The sequence below is a fragment of the Carcharodon carcharias genome, chromosome 12 (genome assembly GCF_017639515.1).
Source record: "Carcharodon carcharias isolate sCarCar2 chromosome 12, sCarCar2.pri, whole genome shotgun sequence".
NCBI lineage: Eukaryota > Metazoa > Chordata > Chondrichthyes > Lamniformes > Lamnidae > Carcharodon > Carcharodon carcharias.
Window position 1 is genome coordinate 86,492,251 of NC_054478.1, and position 14,871 is coordinate 86,507,121.

Genomic DNA, 14,871 nt, shown 5'->3' on the forward strand with positions numbered 1-14,871 from the left:
CTGTCCGCTGCCAACTGAGACCCCTAAATGGCAAATAATGCCACTTTGACCCTATGACAATCTAAACATGTTGGTACGATTGGTTCAGAAATTAAACTCTTTCTGCCCATAATTCTTCATTTGTTTTCCCAATGCTAATGTAGTGACATGTTTGATTGTTTCATGGCAATCAAATTCCATAGCTTTATGTGTAAGATTTTTGAAACTTTGTCAGCCTCAGTAGAATTTGAAAATTGATACTGTACATATCAAGAAGAAGAGGTGGTGGCATAGTGGTATTGTCACTGAACTAGTATTCCAGAGACCCAGAGTAATGCTCTGGGTACCTGGGTTCGAATCCCACCATGGTAGATGGTGAAATTTGAATTCAATAAAAATCTGGATTTAAAGATCTGATGATGACCACAAAACCATTGTTGATTGTTGTAAAAACCCATTTGGTTCACTAGGGAAGGAAATCTGCCTAGCCATTTAAATGCCTTCTGAACAAGGGCAATTAGGGATGAACAAATAAAAAAAGAAAGTTGTTACAAAGGTGGCCATTTCAAATATGCAAACCATGAGATTTAATCTTACTAAAGTGGATCTGTTAATCTTTTTGTGAATTGTAGGTATCATCATTCAGATAATTAGAAAGCAAATTCCAAAGCTTCATAGATTCACAATTTTTGTTCTCAATAAATTGAACCAATTATAAAAAAAAATTAAGGGGCAAAGTGAGATTGATCTGATTCTGATCACATGAGCTTACAAGCCATATTAACCATAATTAACACAAGGGATTTTCTTTATAACCTAATTCAGCTTCTAATTATCTGAATGATGGTACCTACAATTCACAGAAAGATTAACAGATCTACTACAGAACTGTAGTGACATGTTGAATACAACTACAAAATATATATATTTTGAAATATATGCATATAATACTTTATCTATGGATGGACCTTGCTTTACTATATGAAAAATCAGAGACCGTATTTCTTTTGGAACTTGAAAACACTTTCACATTTGGCATTTATCATAGTCATGAAAATACATCTTAACAAAATACTGTAAGCATTATATTAATGTACATGCTTTTAGTAACAACAAGAGACAAGCATTTTTTTCCAATTGCTGCTTTCCACAGATAGCAACCTTTACAGGTATAGAATATAGATTGTTTAATGCACAATGTACAGTTTTATTGATTTGCAATACTGCAATATAAGGAATTAGTCAAAAATTCATCATTTTTTTCTTAATTGGTGGGCATAATTGCCTGAAATGGAACTGCAAACCATTCAAATCCAAAACATGCAGGCACCTCAGTGGGATGGTGGAGGCAGATTACTTTGAAATGTAGATGAGATATTCACTCTAAAACTTTTAAGATCTCCATGAATTATAAAAGAGGAAAGAAACCAACACAAAATACTTATCAACATACTTTTTCACTGGGCTCAAGTAACTTGTTCTTCAAGAACCATTGGACTTCAATTCCTTCATATGACAGTTCACATTCAAAAGTAGCTGAGTCTCCAGCGGTTACGGTCACATCCTTGAGCGGCCGAAGTAAGCTGATCACTCGAGCTTTGAATGCAAAAAGAGATTGGTGTGCCTGTTAGTCTCAAGAAAATTGTTTTTCTAATTTAAAAATGCATTTCAGCTATCCTAGGAGACTGACTTTAACTACCCTGATGACCAAGGCCTAGCCAAAAAAGCAATGGGTGAATTCAAAGGGCGGGGTTCTCTGGTCTTGCTGGAAGTCAATGGACTTTTGGCTGAGCCGCCGCATCCCTCACAGCAGGTCCTGCAACAGCGGGGCTGGAAAATCCTAGCTAAAATCTGTATTTCCACATTTTATTTCCTGATCTACATCACTGAAACTGCTTATAGTGGTTGTCTCCATTTCTACTCAAGAAATAACACATAAAAAATTATTGGTGGATCTGAGTGGTTACACAGTAGCGTGTTTGGCAACAGCCTGATTCCACCCATCAGCCTTTCGGCAGTTGCCAAAAATGTAGACTTAGGGAACCATTCAACATTGTAACAATAAACATGGCAACTCCACTTTAAACTTAAACAATGCATCTGTCTATCAATTATTAATTAGGTGGTCAATAATTTTGGAAACCTACAGTGGTTCACAACGGAAAATGTCATCGTATGACAGATCGTTCTGGATATTTATAAGATCACAGAAATATAAATCTCCCAATAAAGTGCCAAAAGGTCTTGAGGGTTTTTTTAATAAGTGCATATTTCTTGGTTATTAACATTCTTGGTACATGATATTAAGCAGATCTACCTTTGACTCTCAAATGAGCACTGGTTTTGGCATTAGCAGCTTGGAAATCAACTTCACCAGCTTGATCCATGTGCACATTGTACAGCGTAAGAAAATGTTTTGTGCCTTCCTTCTTAATCTCTACGTCCTATATTAAGAAAAAAGATGTAAAACTTTTAAGGAAGGTAGACAAAAAGAAGGAAAGAAAGAAAGAAGCCAAGAAAAACTTGAGCACTTCTCTAACGTTAATACTCACAGGGGATGGATGCAAATTCTCCCCCTTCAGCTTCCAATTGCCATGTACATCTTCTTCAGAAATTTCAGTCTCAAAACGAGCAGCTTCTGTTTCTGTGACTTCAACACTGTACAGTGGACGTAATATCTTAATATCACGCTCTGAAGTAAAATAATGTAAGATGTTATTGTCCAGCAGCAGCACGTGACTGATAATTTAAGACAAATTAATCTAATTTACAAAAAAATTGCAAGTTGAGTCACCACAATAAACAAGTACAAAGGACCACAGGATTTTGGATATTTCTAAATGCTATCGATAAGACAACATTTAATTATTCTTACCCTCGATGTTTAGTTTGGCTGATGTATCGTCAGAGCCACAGTCACATGAATATTGTCCCTGATCATTCTTCAGAGCCCGTTTAATAACCAATATGCGCTTCTTCCCATCTGTTTTAATCTGCATGTTCTTTGAAGGAATCAATTCTTTTCCATCCTTAAACCATTTAACTGGAGCATCAGCTTTACTGACCTCACACTGGAAGATAACTTCATCTTTTTCTACAGCTGTATAATCCTGCAGTTTGCGGATAAAATATGGATCACCCTCTAAGAAAATCAGAAAATGAGGCAAATTAGAAAAAATGTCCAGCAATGAGCGCAATGTTTCAAAGCTTAGCAAATATAATTCATGTATTTCCAGATATATTTACCAAGTACAGTTAGTTTGGCCTCCGAACTTTTAGCCATAGCTTCAACTTTGATGAGGGAAGTATCATCAATGGTCACGTCTTTGAATATGATGGAATGGATTTTACCCTCGTCTTTCATAGTCACTGTCCTACTTGGATGTAGGCGTTTGTCATTTTTGTACCAGACAACCGGTATATTGTCATGAGAAAGTTCAGCTACAAATTCTGCAGTTTCACGCTCTTTCACAGTCTGGTCTTCAAGAGGTTTGGTGAATTCAAGTCGTATGCCTATGAATAGAGGAATTTTTAAAATCAAATTCAAGCTGCGTTAATAAGAGAACAGTTTATCTACTAAGGAATATATATATTGCTGTTTAGCTCCTGTTGCTTGCCTTGGATAATCAGTTTGCCACTTGTCCTCTTGTCCTCTGCTTCAAACATATATTTTGCCTCATCATCAAATGCAGCTTGTTTAATTGCCAACATATGTTTTGTCCCTTCTGCTAAAATTTCAAATTTAGCACTAGGTTTAATCTCCTCAGTTCCTTTTAGCCAACGGAAATTCTTGGGCTCTCTGGACACTTCACATTCAAACTTTGCTTCATCTTTCTCATATACTTTCACATCATTAAGCGGTACAATGAAGGTGAGTGGAATTTCTGAATGGGAGAGTAGGAAGTAAAAAAAATTAGATTAATAATCCATATAGGCAAATACATATATATTTTAAAATGCATATGTTACATATGGAAATCACACATACCACTTATAGGAACAGAATATGGAACTAAGGCACTAAATTACTAGCCTGAACTGTAATGATTAAAATTCCAGAAAAAAATAATAAGTTCTTCCAAATGAATTCAAAATTACCTTTGACTTTCAGGTTAGCTGCACACTTGGCATTAGCAGCCTGGAATGAAACTTCTCCAGAATCACTTAGTTTGCAGTTGTAGAGGGTCAGAATGTGTTTCTTGCCATCCTCGATAATCTCACATCGCTACCAACACAAAATAACCCGAGATATATTAGGATGAAGTTCATTTGTAGAAAATTTACCCTGAACTTTCTTCAAGAACAACTATACACGCTCTTGGGGTCCACTGAACATTTATTAGGAAGGCAATTTAATAATGACAGTTTTAATAAATTAACAGTTTTGGGGTAAAATGATTTACTACTGAATAATTCCAACATAGAGGTGGGAATGTTTAATTTTGAACTAAATTAAGAAAACAACTTACAGGTGACATTAACAAAGTTTCACCCTTCAGCTTCCATTGAGGATGCACATCAGTTTCTGAGATCTCCACTTCAAAATGCGCAGTTTCACCTTCAAAGATTTCTACACCATGCAATGGATGCGTTATCTTGATGATGCGAGCTGTAAACAGTAATAAAAATGGGTGTTTAAACTGCACATATTGAAAGAACGTTACTTTATAATTTTTGAAGAATCTACTTGTACTCATTCATAACATTTGTACCTTCAATATTCAAAGAGGCTTTTGTCTTGTCGGTTCCACAATCACATTCATATTCACCCTTGTCTTTATTGTCAACCTTTTTGATCGTCAAAATACGGCATTTATCAACAGCTTTAACTGAAACTTTCTTTGACACTGTAAGGTCCTTGCCATCCTTCAGCCATTTTACTGGCACGTCCTTGCTGACTTCACATTCAAGAGTGACTTCATCTTTTTCGACAGCAGTATAATTTTGCAGTTTCACAATGAAATAAGGATCAGCCTCTGTGGATGAGAGACAAACAGCTAATGTTCTGCCTGAAGAAAGAGTGTCTCTCACAGAATGTTACTTTTCAAGAAATGAATCATCACGAACACCTAATGCCCTCTGTTTTTTAAAAACCGTTTCTTTATTGGTTCTGTCATGGATAGAATTGTACACAACATGTAGGGCAGAATTTAGTTGTCCTGGAGCAGGACCAAGCGGCAGACCTCGAGGTGGGTGGCATTGTCGTTAGTGGCAGGAGTGGCTGGACAATCATGATTTTTGTGGTGGTTTTTGGCTAATAAAAGCAATGGAGGTGCAGGGCCCAGCTAATTCTGCGGTGGGAGCCAGCAGGAAGTCTCTGAACGCGCTGTAAATGAAGGGGTCTAAGGTCCAGGCACCATTTTTAAATGGCAGTGTTTACAAGGCATCAGCTTCAGTATTGCAGAGGCAGTGAGGAATCCCAGCCCTGAAGGTATCTCTAGCCTCAACCTTCTCTTCTTTAGCAGCACCTCGAATTCATTCTCCAGGCTCCCAGCCTCATCAGCATTTGTCCTGATCTGTGTCCAACTGGCACAAGGCTCAGACAGACAAAGGATGGCTCTACAGTTCAGTGATGCCCCCTCGCAGTTCTCCTCTTGGCTGCCAAGAAATGGTGGGAGGTTCTTTTCCCCAGCAGTGGCATCAGGAGACCCTCCAGCTTGACCAAGTACGTCTGGATAGAGATTGCAATGGAGGCTAGCAGCATGGGGTCCACATGTGTCCAATGTAGCAAGAGGGTCAACTACCTCCTCTGTGCTGCCAGGGTGGAATGTTTAGAGCTACCTGGTTCTCATGAGGGCAACATACAATGTGTCTTAGTGAGGGGAAGAGAGTGGGCAGGTAGGCAAAAGAAGTGTAAGGCTCAGCAACAGATGTAAGCTGAGGCTTGGATGCATATGGGTGCGAAATTTCACGCTCATGCTTCCATTGTTGCACAAGTGCTATGAAGGTGAAAGTGTAGACAACCAGCAGGCCCCATTATCTGACAGAGAAATGCATGCTGATAAGGGCGTCAGATGTTCATGGAGCAGAGACTCAGTCACCCATTCTGTTCGCAGGAGAAAATGGCACACACAGCAAAGAACAGGCAAAGGTGGGTGGAGGAGTGCCTAACGTTAGATCACTCACATCAGCAGAGGAGACGGCAGTGGACCTGGCCAAAGAGCAGGGCAGCCAGGAAATTGAGGACAGCGAAGCAGGAGTGCACAGAAGAGAGTGAGGAGATCTCCAGTTGGTGTCCACCATTGGGCAGAAAGGAGACATGCATCAGAGAGGGGTGAGAAGAGGGATTATAAATAATGTAAACCTAATTCTTTGTGTTCCCCGTGGAGGTCTTTGTGCTCTGGAGGGACAGCCTGCTCTATCGTCCATGACCCTGCACTTCTGAGGAGGATGGCATTGAAGCTTCAGGGGGAGTGAATCTTTCCCTCACACCCTCCACTAGTGCAGATACATTCACCTTGATGAGTATGCGATCGCCATTTAGAATTGGTGAGCACATCACAGACATGCCAGAGCAGCTGATGGAGGCTGTGACAGCTGAGGGACCTAACAATCAGAAGATTGTTGGAAGCCAGGCCCAGTCGGAGCACCAAGCTGATGATGGGCCTCTGGTCACAGCCACCAGAAACTTTCTGGTGATGTAGAGGCAAACAGGGGAACATCTAACAGAATTTTCAGAGGTATTGTATGGATTGCATGGACGATGAGGAGTCTATCCAGGCCATGCGTTCTGCCATGGGTGTGTGAGGGCATAGCTTCCTCTATGGAGAGGCTGGTGACCATTATGGACAGTCAAATTCAGCAGACCATTCAGTGGCAGCTGGATATGCGCTCAGACCTGCATGCCAATGCACTGGCCATGAGTTCTAGGCAGCAGTGGCCAAGCAAGAGGGGGATGAGGTGCCTGGACATCCCTCGAGGGGTCTCTCCTCCTCCATTGGACAGGTGGATGCTGCCAAGCACAGAGAGGGAGGACGTGCACCTGGCTCCCTCTTCTGATGGTTCCTCTCAAGGCTCTCAGAGGGTGAGCAGCCTCTCCTCAGCCAGTGATCCTACAGACTCCAGTAACCATGGCAACAGAAGAAGCATCTGTACCCAAGCAAGAGGCCCTCAGCAAGCTAGGAATCCAGCGGTAAGTAACCCACCTCCTGACTCCTGTAAAGCCTGTCCATCATCTACTACACACAAGTGAGGAGTGTGGAATACTCTCCACTTGCCTGGATGAGTGCAGCTTCAGCAACAATCAAGAAGCTTGATACCATCCAGGACAAAGCAGCCTGCTTGACTGACACCCCTTCCACAAATGTTCATTCCTTCCACCACCGACGCACAGTAGCAGCAGTGTGTACTGTCTACAAGATGCATTGCAGCAACTCACCAAGGCTCCTGAGGCAGCAACTTCCAAATCCTCAACCACTACTATCTAGAAGGACAAGGGCAGCAGGTGCATGGGAACAACATCACTTCAAGTTCCCATCCAAGTCACACACCATCCTGACTTGGAAATATATCACTGTTCCTTCATTGTCGCTGGGTCAAAATCCTGGAACTCCCTCCCTAGCAAACTGTGGGTGTACCAACATCACATGAACTGCAGCGGTTCAAGAGGCAGCCCATCAGAAAGGAGCAGAGAGGCCAGCAAGAATGAACACAATCATATTGTCTTCACCTCAGCTGTGGATGTGTTGGATGGTGTTAATGTCATCTCCCTATTACCTGTGTGAACACCTGCAGAATAAGTTACAAGTCTGTATGGATGAAGGTGGAGTATTGACATCTTCATGGTTGGAGTGGCGAGAATGGAGTGGCTTCTTGATGGTCAATGGTGAGTTGCTCTCGGGAGAAGATATAGAGGTCCCATGGATGTAAGGCAGAGGGCTTGTTAAAGGCATTTTGCTGGCTGGAATCTGGTGTGAACACAGGCTTCACAGGCGCATCTTTCCACTGCTTTTGCATCTGATGTGGAGCCTCAATCTGCTGACCTGCCTGCTCTGCTCTCTCCTCCCCATCTTACTCAACAGATGAGGAGTGTGGCTCCTCCAGTTCAATAGTCAGCAAAGCCTCCTCCCTTTGCCACGCAAGGTTGTGCAATGCACAACAGGTGATGATAGTCTAAGAGACACACTGAGGCATATATTGTGGAGCCCTGCCAGAACGGTCCAGGCAGTGGAACATAATTTTTAACAAGCCGATGGTCTACTCAATCATTTCCCTTGTTGATCCATGGCATTCATTATAACACTCCTTGGCTGGATTTTGAGGGTGCTGCACCTATGTCATCAGCCAGATCTTGCGTGCAATGTCTCCCAGGATCCATCTGTGTAGGCATGCAGGGGTCTTGAAGAGCTGTGGCAATTGGGAGTGGTATGGAATGGGAACACCCAAGGAACCCAGAACTCACCAGAAGGATATGTCTCCTGCGGTCCCACACCAATTGCACATTAATGGAGTGGAACCCCTTCTGTTGATAAATACCACAGGCTGGTCACAGGGAGCCTTAACTGCCACATTGTATAACACCCTGCACTCGTGGGAAGCCTGAAAAGGCTCTAAAGCCCACAAATTTTTGGCCTGGCTCTTTGGGTCAGTATTGTATTGCACAAACTCTCTGGCCCTCTTGTACAGGGAATTTGTCACTCCATGAGCGGCTGCCTGGGCAATACCCAGAAGGAGCCACTGGTGTTGAAGTTTAATACTGCCATGACCTTCAAAGCCACAAGTATTGGATGCCCTCTGAATCCCAGGTGCCACAGATCATCCTGCAGCAGAACACAAATCCGTGATAGCCACCTAAGACATCCACAACTTTTGACGACATTGTCTCTCTAACATTTGAAGGTAGTTGAGGCAAGATCTGTGTACTCTGACATGTGGCACTGATCTTCGTTTGACTGGTTCCGGTTGGATTTCCTCTTGACCGTCCTCAGGGCTTGATCCAGCCACAGACTGAGCCCCTTTACAATGACCTCTTGCCATTTGTGCCTCTGGACCCAGTTCCAGACTCCCTCTGTGCTCCTCCTCCACCTTGGGCTCCAGGAACACTGGGTGGAGAAGAGCATGGTAGCTCCAAAAGCTCCACAAATGTCAAGATCCTGGCAAGAGTATGTCCTCCACTGGGTCCCTGGCCTTTAGGAAACACCTGGCACCTGTTGGAAATGCCTCTTTTACAGTCACCAAGCTGCTGCAGCCAAGTTAATCTGCCCTTGTCCTCCCCGAGATAGTCCTTGTCCTGCCATAGTGATCCTTCTCCCGCCCCGAGATGTCCTTTTACCTCACTACAATGGCCCTCGTCCTTCCAGAAGGATCCTTGAACTTCCTGCAATGACCTTCAATTTCTCTGCAATGGCCTCTGACCTTCCATCAATGACCCTCAACCACCACACTGTGACTGTGTCCTTCCCCACGATGAACCACAGACTACTCTCCCCTCTCAGAAGAAAATGGCTGAGTTGTGACAGGCAGGTCCAAGTGGCTCACCTTGCCCTCACAGACTGACTTGCCAGCTCACCATCAGATTTAGACAGCCAGGAAACTGAGGGCCTGTGATCTCGTGTGCATCACGCTTAATTACAAAGCTACTTTTTAATCGCAAAAGGTTCCATGTTAATGAGTTAAAAGGATATGCTAAACCAGTAAAATTAAGCTCACTGTGTGGTGTCAGCTTTACTGTCTTGTACCTCCCCACTCCCCCACCCCCATGCCAGAATAATTTTCGGCCTTTGATCCCGATGTCGGAGAACTGGCATGGAACCTCCCACTTGAATCAATACCCCCCTGCCTCGTTCTTTGCTCCCTCAGTCAGTATTACATTCCATCTACAAAATGTCAGTTTCATTGCACAACAGAATTCCAAACAAGTCTTACCGATGACATTCAGGTAACCTTTTGTGGATAGCTGAGCAACTTCTGCTCGTATCTGACACGTATCATCAAGAGTTGCTTCTTTAATTTCTAATACATGCTTCTTCCCATCAGTGGAGATCACAACCGTTCTGCCTGGGTGAATTTTATTTTCATTCCGGTACCAAGCCACTGGGAGATTTTCATGTGATAATTCAATTTCAAAATGCGCCGTGTTACCTTCTTTGACTGTCTGATCTTTTAGTGGTGTAATAAACTTCAACCTCATACCTGAAATATGAAGTAATATATGGACCAATCATTACTAGTTCAAAATCATGTAATTAATAATTCAACTGAAATCTACATTTGTTTTATAGCCTGTGAAAATTGGCTGCTGTGTTTCCCTACATTACAACAGGGGCTATACTTCAAAAATATTTCATTGAGCTTTGGGACATCATAGGGTGGTGCAAGCCATGATATAAATGCAAGTTCTTGATCTACAAAATGCAGCCTGACATTAGGGTAAGGCAACTCCCCACATCCAAATCAATCATAGGCTTTAATATAATGTGTATGGCATATTTTGAATGATGATATCTCCATCTTTAATTACACACTTAATTGCCCAATGCTTCAGAATAACAAAAGCTAAGTCAGCCATAGACAATACAATAAACAACACCCCTAAAATATTTGTATAGGACTCAACAAATGTATTGTCACATTACCAAACAATAAGCAAAATGGAAGTTAATTAAATATTACCAACACATTAAACTTTGAAGAAGAGTCATATGGAGTCGAAACATTAACTCTGTTTCTCTCTCCACAGATGCTGCCAGACTGCTGAGTTTTTCCAGCATTTTCTTTTTCAGATTTCCAGCATCTGCAATATTTTATTTTCATTCACATTAAACCAGTATAAGGTTTAACCATGAAATGTAATTAATTAAAAAAGCTTACCAGTTACAGTCAGTTTTGCAGTTGTTTTCTTTCCCACAATTTCAGCGGTGTAATCGCCTTCATCATCAAAGGTTGACTTATTGATAACAAGAATGTGCTTCTTTCCATCAACAACTAAATCATACTTATCACCAGCCTTAAGAATGTCAGTGCCTTTTGACCACAGGACTTTGGGAACCTCCTTGTTAAGCACACATTCAAATCGTGCCTGATGCTTTTCGGGAACAGTCATATCTTTTAGTGGTACCTCAAAGTCAAGTTCAATTTCTGAAAGCAACATTACATTTTAGTGCAAGCTAAACTAAAAAAACAAACTTTTCTTTAAAATCTCTCACCTTCTTTCATCATAAAGAAAGCTGCTCTGAACATTTCCTTCAAGGATTATTAGTTACCTTTAACTCTCAGATAAGCAATAGATGTGGCATTGCGCACCCTGAAGACAACTTCACCAGCTTGATCCAGTTTGACATCGTGAAGGATCAAGAAACGTTTTGTACCTTCTGCTTTCATTTCACAGGTCTGAAAAAATTTTTAAAAATCATAATTTATGGTTTTTTTTTAACAAAACTGCACTACGATCTTGAATTCTGCTTTTTTACGATAAATATTCCAGCTTTGAAGTAAAGCTTACAGGTGATGGGCGTAGGATTTCTCCCTTGAGCTTCCACTCAACTGGGACATCTTGAGAGATCTCAGTTTCAAAGGTGGCTGTCTCCTTCTCATACACTTCCACACTTTGCAATTCTGAAAGAATGTCTATCTCCCGTTCTAAAAATAGAACATTAAATGTAATTTTCCCATTAGAGTAGAATGCTGAAAATATACTGTTACAGGTATTACCATCACAAGCAGACTTGAAAAATCTACACAACATTTTCTTAATCATGAATTCCTGATTTGTAAAATTTCCACTTCTTTTGGAAAACATATAGTGGACATGGCAACAATAATCGGCAATTAAAATCAGGAGTGGAGCAGAGGGTAGGGTCCCTTCGGAATGCTGAAAGGGGAGTGGTGTTTTGTGGTGGAGTGGAGGTGGTGCAAATGGCAGAGGATGATCTACTGAATACAGAGGCTGGTGGCATGGGAGGTGGGGGATCTCTATCATGTTTTTGGGAGGGAGGGGAAGCGGTGACTGAAGAAGTGCGAGGAATGGGATGGACACGGTTGAAGGCCCAGTCAACTATGTTTAAGGGAGAGGGGGAGGAATCCTTGATTGAAGAAAAATACATATCAGAAGAGCTATTATGGTATCATCAGGTGCAGAGACTAATAAACTGGGAAAATGGAACGGTGTCCTTACAGGAAACAGGATGTGAGGCAGTGTAGTCAAGGAGCTGTGAAAAACAATGGGCTTATAGTGAATATTCATTGCCAGCCGATCCTCAGAAATGGAGACAGAGAAGTCAAGGAAGGGAAGGGAAGAGTCAGAGATGGACCAGGTGAAGGTGAGAAGGGTACAAAGTTGACGAAATTTTCCAATTCAGAATGAAAGCAGGAAGTGGCACAGATACAGTCATCAAATTGCTAGAAAAAGAGATGAGGAAGGGGTCCCTAATAGGACTGGAACAAGGAATGTTCTACAAACGCCACAAAAAGGCAGGCAAAACTAGAATCCATTTGGATACCTTTAGCAATGCCTTTTATTTGAAGAAAGTGAATGGAATTAGAGAGGCTATTCAATGTGAGAACAAATTTAGTCAGGTGGAGAAGGGTGGTGGTGGGTGGAGTTTGTTTTCACTGCTGTTCATGGAAGAAGTGGACAGCCCTCAAACCATTCTGGTGGAGGATGGAGGTATTGTGAGGTTGGGCATCCAAGATGAAGATGAGATGATTAGGACGAGGAAATTGGAATTGTGACCGCAGGCATCAAAACAGTCATGAATGTAGCTGGGAAAAGACTGGACTAGAGGAGAAAAGATGGAGTTAGATAGGAAGAAATCAATTCAGTGGTGCAGGAGCAGGCTGAAACAATCAGTCTACCAGGACAGTCTTGTTTGTGGATCTTGGGAATGAGAAAGAAGCAAGCTGGTAAGTGTTGCGGGTCTATGAGGTTGAAGGCCATGAGGGAAGATCACTATGAGCTTGGAAGGAATAGAGGGAAGATTACTATGGAGACCATGTAAGTAATAGCCCAGTTCTTATGAAAGGTTATTGACCTGAAACATTAACTTTGTTTCTCTCTTCACAGATGCTGCCTGACCTGCTGAGCATTTCCAGCATTATCAGTTTTTACTTTAGGTTTCCTGCACCTGCAGTATTTTGCTTTTGCATTAGGTAGAGACAGAGTTGATTGAATGATAATCAAAGTGTTCAAAATTATAAAGTGGGTCTCCCTACTTTCAATGATTAATGAGGCCAGGAATATCATCTAAAAAACAGGTTGTGAGGTTAGTATTTTTCACATACAACATTATTAGGTTAATAGAAATGCCCTACAGAGATGAAGAGAATTTTTTTCTCTCAGAGGGTTGTGCGACTTTGTCATTCTCTGCCTCAGAAGGTGGTGGAGACAGGGTCATTGAATATTTTTAAGACAGAGGTAGATAGATTCTTGTTAGGCAAGGGAATCAAAGGTTATTGGGGTTAGATGGGAACGTGGAAATCGAAACACAAGATCTTATTGAATGGCGGAACAGGCTCGAGGGGCCGAATGGTCTACTCCTGCTCCTATTTCTTATGTTCTTACTAGGCAAAGTGTTGGAAATGGAACTCATAATATTTTTCAAAAGGGAAATGGATAAATATTTGAAAAATTTCAAGGCAATGGAGAAGAGACAGGGAAATAGGATTAAGTGGATTGGTCTAATGATTGTAAAATTCCATAATTGGAAAATCATCAGTCAGATTTCTATTTCATGTTGATAACATAGGAAACATGTTATCAAACTAGTAACCTGACTATGCTATTGCCCATAAGTCAGTATATACAAGATTCAAGATCTAGTTCAAAAGGCCACTTGTGGCTAAAGCCTGCTGCTACATTCCTTCAGTCCATGTAGGAAAAGAATGGAAAATCCTGACAGCAATTTACAATGGTGACCAAACGTTATGACTGCAGGAATTATGATGCATGGACATGAAATGTGTGCCCTACCTAAAATTATTAATATACATATCATCAGTACTGGAAAAGCAAAGGAATGCATTTTTCTACAAGTAATAGAAAACTTACCATCAACAAACAGATTGGCTGTCGAAGCTTGTCCTTCCACCTCCACTGTATATTCAGCCATATCTTCTGGTGTTGCATTCTTCACAATGAGCCTAAGGATTTTCCCAATTTTCTTAATTTCAGTTTTTGCAGTGGGTTCCATTGGAATCTCCTCTTCCCCTTTGAACCACTTGATATTGGGTGTATCTTTTGCAATTTCACATTCAAAAACGGCATTTTCTTTTTGTTTGACCCGCTGGTCCCGAACAGGTTTAACAAACCACTTCCTTACAATCTCTACAATGGATAAAAATATATAAACTAAAACCAGTCCTCAAATCCCTTTATTCCTGCTTCAGATATACAAGAAAGTTCATATATACTAACCTTGTACATTAACTTTTCCCTCACATCTTATGTTAGCTGTCTCAACAGAATACACTCCAGCATCATCAAAATCTGAACTTGCGATAGTAATAGAACGCTGCAGCCCAATGACACTAATTGTGTATCTGTCAGTTTTGTCTGTAAGAGGTTCACCATCTTTCTTCCAAATCACCTCTTTGTCTTTGGTCAGCTCACAGGTCAAATACAGGGGCTGTCCTTTGAAGATGGTTGTTTCCTCTTCCAATGTTTTAAAGAATGCCACTGGCAGTTCTAAAATGTTTTGAGAAAATATCAATTAATTTTCTATAATAAACCAAAGTATTCATTTTATACAAAATATTCAAAAGCCTTTTGTAACATCTAAGAGATCCAGATCTAGTATTTGGATTACACTGAATTGATGAAGCCTTGTACAATAACATGGTAAGTGTGTATAACCATTTGAGCTTAATAATTAGATTGAGAAAAGAGCTATTCAGCAGGATTCCTAAGTTGCACTATTTTAATACAATGCGCAGTCTTGTTCTTGGTTTACGCCGTGA

General features: G+C 41.2%; 1 protein-coding gene across 1 annotated transcript in view; it reads right to left on the minus strand.

Annotated features, from left to right (window-relative positions):
• Positions 1-14,871, minus strand: part of ttn.1 (titin, tandem duplicate 1) — a 685,821-nt gene that overhangs the window by 125,409 nt on the left and 545,541 nt on the right. Inside the window, exons 172-186 of the mRNA XM_041201521.1 lie at positions 14,330-14,599; positions 13,964-14,239; positions 11,420-11,556; positions 11,181-11,307; positions 10,789-11,055; positions 9,844-10,110; positions 4,692-4,955; positions 4,449-4,588; positions 4,078-4,204; positions 3,597-3,863; positions 3,226-3,492; positions 2,855-3,121; positions 2,532-2,671; positions 2,297-2,423; positions 1,433-1,575 (exon numbers count right to left, since the gene is read on the minus strand). Of these exons, the coding sequence (XP_041057455.1) occupies positions 1,433-1,575; positions 2,297-2,423; positions 2,532-2,671; positions 2,855-3,121; positions 3,226-3,492; positions 3,597-3,863; positions 4,078-4,204; positions 4,449-4,588; positions 4,692-4,955; positions 9,844-10,110; positions 10,789-11,055; positions 11,181-11,307; positions 11,420-11,556; positions 13,964-14,239; positions 14,330-14,599 (3,086 nt within the window). The remainder of the gene's footprint in view (positions 1-1,432; positions 1,576-2,296; positions 2,424-2,531; positions 2,672-2,854; positions 3,122-3,225; positions 3,493-3,596; positions 3,864-4,077; positions 4,205-4,448; positions 4,589-4,691; positions 4,956-9,843; positions 10,111-10,788; positions 11,056-11,180; positions 11,308-11,419; positions 11,557-13,963; positions 14,240-14,329; positions 14,600-14,871) is intronic.